This window comes from Mesitornis unicolor, unplaced genomic scaffold (assembly GCF_000695765.1).
Source record: "Mesitornis unicolor isolate BGI_N332 unplaced genomic scaffold, ASM69576v1 scaffold15517, whole genome shotgun sequence".
NCBI lineage: Eukaryota > Metazoa > Chordata > Aves > Mesitornithiformes > Mesitornithidae > Mesitornis > Mesitornis unicolor.
In genome coordinates this window covers 42,314-49,229 of record NW_010194490.1, presented here as the reverse complement: position 1 = coordinate 49,229, position 6,916 = coordinate 42,314, and the positions used below count along the sequence as shown (strand labels likewise).

Sequence of the window (6,916 nt, the reverse complement as noted above, 5' to 3'; positions counted from 1 at the left end):
AGGAATGCACGGGTCATTGTAACGGCTTTCTTGGACTGTCCTTTTTCCTCCGTGGTTTAGCAACTTCCCCAGTCATTAGCACAGCACTCCAAGCAACTAATCCTGTATCTATAAACTGTAATGTCAAAGGATTAATGTGTGCCTGGGAATGCAGGTCAAATCTGCTTTAGATCACAAAATTTGAGTTCAGCTGCTAGCTGAAATATCACGAAACTACCATATAATTTAGTACAAGTCTTGCATTCCTATACCTCAGCTGCTGGTTGCCTTTAATAAAAAGAGGCCCTGGGTTGATTTCCCTGAGAATGTATTTTTCTTTGTCCAAAACCAAAGTAGTATCAGCTGGAAAATAGAAGGATTTCTTAAAATAGTTCTGTATTTGATATAAATAGCACTTTCAAAGTCTGCTTTTAAAGTACTGTAGAAAGTACAGTATGGCAAGTTACTGATACTTCCCGAGTTTCTTCTGTTTGCCGTTACAGCGCCCAGGTCTTGTGAGCATCTCTTGGTGTTGTGCCCTGCCTTCCACTGCACAGCAGCTCAGACCAGCAGCACTGCACACAGTGGCATACATTAGCTGAGTCTCATTTGACACTAAGGACAGTTTTTACAAAAATATTAATCTAATTTATGCAATACATAGACTGATATGTGCAGTACGCAGGCATATATAACTAAATTTGTTTTACTTGTGTTGGGTCACCAAAAGCACAGCAATTTATATCTAATTCTCTGCAAAAGTAATATCCAGAATCTCTTCTTTCCTTTCTTGAGACTTCTGTTAGGTACTATAGTCGTGTGTCTTTCAAGGTTTTTCACAGATGAATTCTTGTAATATGTTTTTGCTTCCAGGAAAAAGTGGCAGGTATCCTTTTAGAAAATTAGTTTGATTTTAACATTGAAATGTAATTGAGAGTAGGTAAATTACTTCACTTTTGGTTAGTGTGGGTGGGCTTTCAGTTAATTTTGTTCTATTTTAAGGCTACAGTGTATTGTATTATCCCAACATAAAAATATTACCAGTCTTAGATATGTCTATTTCATTATAACATATAAAAAGTGATACTGTGCCCCACTGTACATGTCTTAGTGAAGGGGCTGTGTGTTCAAACTCTTCTTCTGACCAAATTTATTTATATTGAAGTGCAAACTGAATACCCCGCATGTTGTCAAAATGTATAGATACCATTGCAGCAGCTGATTTTTTTTAATTTGTTTTGTTGATTTACTTAGAGACGATAGTTTACCAGATGGCATAGCAAGCAGTGTACTTTTGCTGACCTAGGAAACCCTCCTGGGCTGAGCTGGTGGTTCCTGGTGCTGCCACCGTCCTCCTGGAGCAAGGGGCTGTGTTCACGCTCATGGGCACCCGGTTCAAAACTGACAGAACTGAGCATTTCATAACCATGTTCTTCTTTGGTTCATATTTTTAAAAATTTAACCTGGGCTGAGCACAAAGCCTGCCCAGTGTCTGAAGTGCAGCGTGCCTGGAAACCCAACTTCATTTCAAGTTTCATTTAAAGTTCTGTCTCCCAGGCTGGGCTGCGGTGCTGTAGGACTTTACTGACAGTTGTTTTGTCACGGCCTGACAGGTTCTTCGCTCCGTGCTGCTCTTCCCGACGATCGAGCGAATGGCGCAGTCCCCTCAAGGAAAGCTGATGACCCCTTTGCTCTGCAAACTCCGTTACGCGCTGTACATGCCCGTCTACCTGCTGTCCTTCCTGCCGGAGGGAGTCAAAGCCTCCCTGGTGCGGTTCGCTCTGCGAGGGATGAAGACCTGTGACGAATCTTCCATAACAACCTCCGTCAATCTCTTCAGCGTGGACTGCATTGGTGAGCACCTTTTTTTTTCTTACACCAACTTTTGCATTGTTCTCATTTAGTAAACGTTGATGTAGTTTTGTGCACAAAAGCTTAACGCTAAAGTATGAATAAGTTTTGAAGAAGGACAGGTCTAATCTTTTCTCAAATTAAAGGAAAAAAACGAAATAAAATATTTTTTCAAAGGATATATTTCTTAAGAAAACTGACCTGTGCTACTAAGAGTATCTCATGTTTTACAATCTAATTTATGTCTACTTACTTTCTGCATTTCATTCATACTGGATGGTGAAAATAAATCAGTAATCAGTTTCATGAAAGGTTCTTCCCATCTGTTTTTTTAAAGCTATGATTTAACCAGCTGTATAGATTTTGTCATCTGAATTGGAATGTTGGTAAATTCAAAAAAGGGCCTTCGGCCTACAAAGACTCATAGAAGTTACTTTATACACAGAAGAATTTCAGCACTTTTTTGGGCATATGGAGAAAGATGGGAAATTAACGTTCCTTCAGTGCATATTGTATGCATATTTTGCACATTCTAGAAAGAGAAAAGTCTTTAAGAAAGGGAATAATTTCAGATTAATTATGTTAAATTTAGAATGAAAACCAGAACATGGACTCTGCTATACTCCAGGTATTTTGGTAAGTTAGCAGTTGAAAACAATTTACAGTAGAATTGACATGCTAACACAGTAATAATAGCAAGAAGGAAGTTTTGCTTGCATTAATAGCAGTAAAAACACATTCCTACATTTCCAGTTGTGCTCTGTCTTCTATCAGTTAAATTTTACCTACTAATCACCCAAGCAGATGTGCCAGAGTAACTTTGACTGGGGTCCTACACCTTTCACAGGTATTTGTGGGTGTGTTGGTCTGTACTGAAGGCTGGCTGTGGGCCTGTACAGAGACTGAAAGCAGGATGGGCAGTGAGAAATATATAGAAATATAGACAGCCCTGTTTATGTTGTACAAACCTGGCGTAATGACAGTTGCTCCGCTGCAGTACCCTGTGCCTGACGAAATCAGGCTCCCCACTGATAAGGTAAATTTCTGATTGGAGTCCTGTAGTCTGTTGCTTCAGTTCCTGTTAATTTATGGCAGGTTTGTGATGACTGAGGAAAAAGCAAGCACACAGTCATACATACACGAGGCTTTCAGGTTTCTTCCTTTGATAGTTTAGTCTCGGAGAAAAGTATGTGAAGGTCTGTGGGGTCACACCTCCACAAGCCAGGAATCTTCCTCTGGTCCCCACAGATAAACTTCTACCTCTCAAAACAGGTTATCCACATCCAGGGTTGTATTGGAAATGGTCCTTGGCCTGCATTAACCTCCCAAAAAGCGTGGCCAGCCATTGTTTGTGAGGGCTTTTGGCCCAGACGACAGCAGTGGCAGGAGTAATTTAACAGAATGGGGTTTGTGTGCTGCTGTTGGAGCCTCACTCTCCAAGCTCTTCTGTCTCCAGGTGAATGAGCCCGGTTATGTGTGTGTGTGTCTGTCTGTGTGTGTGTCAGCCTGTTGTCATCTGTGTGTGCACCAGTGTCTGTGTCCAAGCTGTAAGGTAAATTGAGGCAAGAAATCAGGCTGAAAGCTCTGTACTCTTAGGATGTGATCTCTGCTTACGCTCAATTTATTGACTGGATTCATTATACCAGAATGAAACCCCCTGTGAGCCAATGTCTTGTAAAACTTGCATAAATGAGCCTTATTGATGCAACTCGTTCCTTTGAGCTTGTGATATCATCTCAAGCAGAATTCCCCTTTGGTTTCTTCTTTGGAAACTGATGATGTTTTACAGCCCAGTGACTCAGGGCCACATGTGTGGATTAATAATCTCAGAGCTTTCCGGATATTGCCTGTTAACCTTCTCTTGTATTGTTCGTGGACAATAGAAAATGTTACCATTCAGCAAAAATTTGCTAAACCTAGCACAACAACCGAGTTTGTCTTATGGGACTGCTCATCTGTGAGTTGCTGAAGCCTCTGAATTGGTGGTAAATATTTTTCTGATTGATTCCTCGTCCCTTAATAAACTACTAGATATGGTTCAGAAGCATTCAGCAGGTGAAGTTGTTTCTCCTCTCCAGGAAGGTTGCATGTCAACTCATTAAAAATACACACATTGCCTTTGGCTTTTACATCTGTTGCATTACTGTAATTGTAGTAAAAGCCGTGATTAAGGGCAGAAAGATGGTAAAAGTTTCCTTAAAACTAATACGTCCGTTAAAACAAACCAACCTGCCAGGGATTTGTTACCACATCCAAAGCTTAGTCACAACAATGTTTTCTCTCCTCTGGAAGGAAATGAGATTTGAAAACTTAATTATAGCAGAACTCTTTAGACCGAGTGCCGCTCCCATCAACATGGAGACTGAAAAGCTTCATTCAGTGGCAGCAGAATCAGGCATTTGGTTGAAAGAGTCAGTAAAGAAAGACTTGTATTACCTGTTTATCCCCCTGTTTCAAATTATGTTTGCTCCTTCTTCGTATCCAAACTTGTCTTTCCGTTTTCCTAACATTATAGTTGACGGTGTGTAGAAACCCCAGCCACACAGCAGAAGGGATTGCAGTGACACTGTGCAGAAAGATAACAAAATATAACATCTCATCCCAAAGGGGAAATAGTATGGGAAGAGAACAGACAGCAGGGGCTGTAAAGAAAATGGATTGTAAGGAAGGGTGGGAAGACACAGTGTATAAATAAAAAAGAACCTATTTGAAATAAGCAAGAGAGTCTGAATGCAGTTTGCCTACCTGGATTAAACTTCTAGCAAAGATACCTTAGGGCAGAAGAAGCATTACAGTGAACAGACTAGCATTTGGGTACTTGTATTCATGAACCTAGGAGATTAATAGACAGAAAAATTGGACATTAGTGACCTTGAGTTATCTGAAACATTGTCACTCTGTTTATTCAGGCTAACAAAACAAGGATACCCCTATCTAGCACAGTGGTGGCTGTTCTACAAATCATGCACGGTCCTGCAATGCTGGAGTACTTTGGCACTGCAGCGTGTTGAAATTGGTAAACATTTCTGCGGTGACAGATGCCAGTAGCAGCCTTACAGTGACAGTAAAGTGTTCTGTCTACGCGGGACAGGATTTATTGTCCAGCCGTTTGACTGGCAAACTTCCTCCGTTTGTTTCGGTAGAATTTCCACAAAAGCACAGACATGACATAATGGGTAAACAGCGCGAGGCTTTTTCGGGAGGCTGGCTCGCGGGTCAGAGGTTAACGTCTGGATGACAGGGAAGATACAGATAAGCACAATGGCAAGAAAAACCTCCAACTGGCCCGAGTGCGGTGCGTCCATTGTGATCTTGAACCTGTGACTTCTCTGGAGGAATCTCCCTGTTTGTTTAACCTACGCGGGAGCACGGAGTGCCGGGGCAGGGGAGGGGTCTGCTCTGTGCGATTCAGGCAGGTTGGGAAGGAGGGGACTCAGAAACCTGAAATGGGAGTTTCAAATGGGGTCAGGCTGGCACACAAATGCAAGCTGGAGGCAGTAGATTTCCAGTTTGTTTTAAGCATCCAAGGGATGTTGTAAGAAGACAAGGAATTAAGATTAAACTTCAGAGTTTGGATGCAAATTTTAACTCATTTCAAGTGTGGAGACATTCAGATTTCATGTGGAGTGATTGCATTTCCTTCATTGTACAGAGAAAAAAGGGCTAAGGCAATTCAAGGCACTCCACTCTTAGGCCTGCAGGACTGCATAGGAAGCAAGAGTCCTCACTGGGGTATTGAGGTTGGTATCCCAGCAGTAGCTACTTCTCTCTGTTGGGTCTACAGGATGGCAAAATTATATGTCTGAAGTGCCATAGAGGAAAAAGCTCTCTCATAGGATAAAATTTGCAGAACTGTCAAATAATATCTGGAGATAAATTTGTATCAAAAGCCAGTGAAATGCACACTTCCAGTTGCTATGAAAATGGAACATAAGCTTTTATGTTGACTAAGTTATGTTAAAATTTTATTTCCAGGGAGCCAACTGGAAAATTGCATTCTGGGTTTGAGCTATCCTAACCTTTGGAGTTACCATGTCTTGAAATCTGTTTCTATTCCAATTCTCTTTTCTTAATTGGAGAAATTTTAATTATGACATTATGGATGGTCTTCCTCTGACCACTGCAGACATCAGGCTGTCCAAATAGTTGACATCTAAGGCAGGACAGTTGAATCACACCTTACAGATGACTCTTTCTTTTTACTGATCTTCTAGGGATCCTCTTTCTACTAGATACCTAAAATTAGAGGAGACCAATCCTACTCTGTTTACTGGCTGCTCATTTTGCTGCATATATCAGGATAATAATAATAATAATAATGAATAATAATAATGTGATCTGAATTGTCCATGCATCCTTTTCCCATGCTGCCAGGACAGCCAGGTATCCCCTGCTTCAGCTGCATTACGGTTGGTTTCTAGTGAGAGTCCTGTTGCTTATTTCCTACCTTCTTTGAAAATTCACTTAACATCTCTACCTGCATTTCCTGACAAGTACAATAGAAAATCTTTTGCAGAGTTCTTTTTCGGGGACTAAAGTGCTGTAGAAATACCTATCTAACTGAAATACTTGTGGTATATTCATGGCAGTCAGTAGCTCCTCCATCTATTCTGCTCCTATTTTTCAGAATTTAAAAACTATTTTTAAAGTATTAGGTAAGCACTTGATAAACAAATTAAACTGAAATGGTGAAATAAGAGGGCTTTGCCCCCATAAAGAATATTTTTAAAAGCTAGGTAACTGTTACAAAGGTAAAATTTAGTTTACTTTGCTTTTTACTTGTTCTTTTCTTGCATTGAAATGACAATTTAAATCTAAAAAGTAACAGAAGCACCTCTAAATTCACACAGGAAGCAGAGCTCTTTTGATTTTGTTGGATGGAACTGAAAACCTCCATTGAGACGTGTAACGCCATGGGGGAGCTGTGTTGTCATCTAGGTTTTATTGTTTCAAACACGGTGCAAACACATTTTGAAAAGGACCTGACATTCAAGACAAGCAGCGAGCCATTGCCCAGCATCACATAGCTGACCAGCAGCAGAACTGTATGTAGACCTACATCCCAGGGCAGCAGTTTATCTGCTGA

General features: G+C 40.8%; 1 protein-coding gene across 1 annotated transcript in view; it reads left to right on the top strand.

Annotated features, from left to right (window-relative positions):
* The window catches only part of LOC104543262 (chromosome unknown open reading frame, human C2orf43), a 110,673-nt gene that overhangs the window by 74,463 nt on the left and 29,294 nt on the right, over window positions 1–6,916 (top strand). The window contains exon 7 of the mRNA XM_010187831.1: window positions 1,593–1,833. Within this exon, the coding sequence (XP_010186133.1) occupies window positions 1,593–1,833 (241 nt within the window). The remainder of the gene's footprint in view (window positions 1–1,592; window positions 1,834–6,916) is intronic.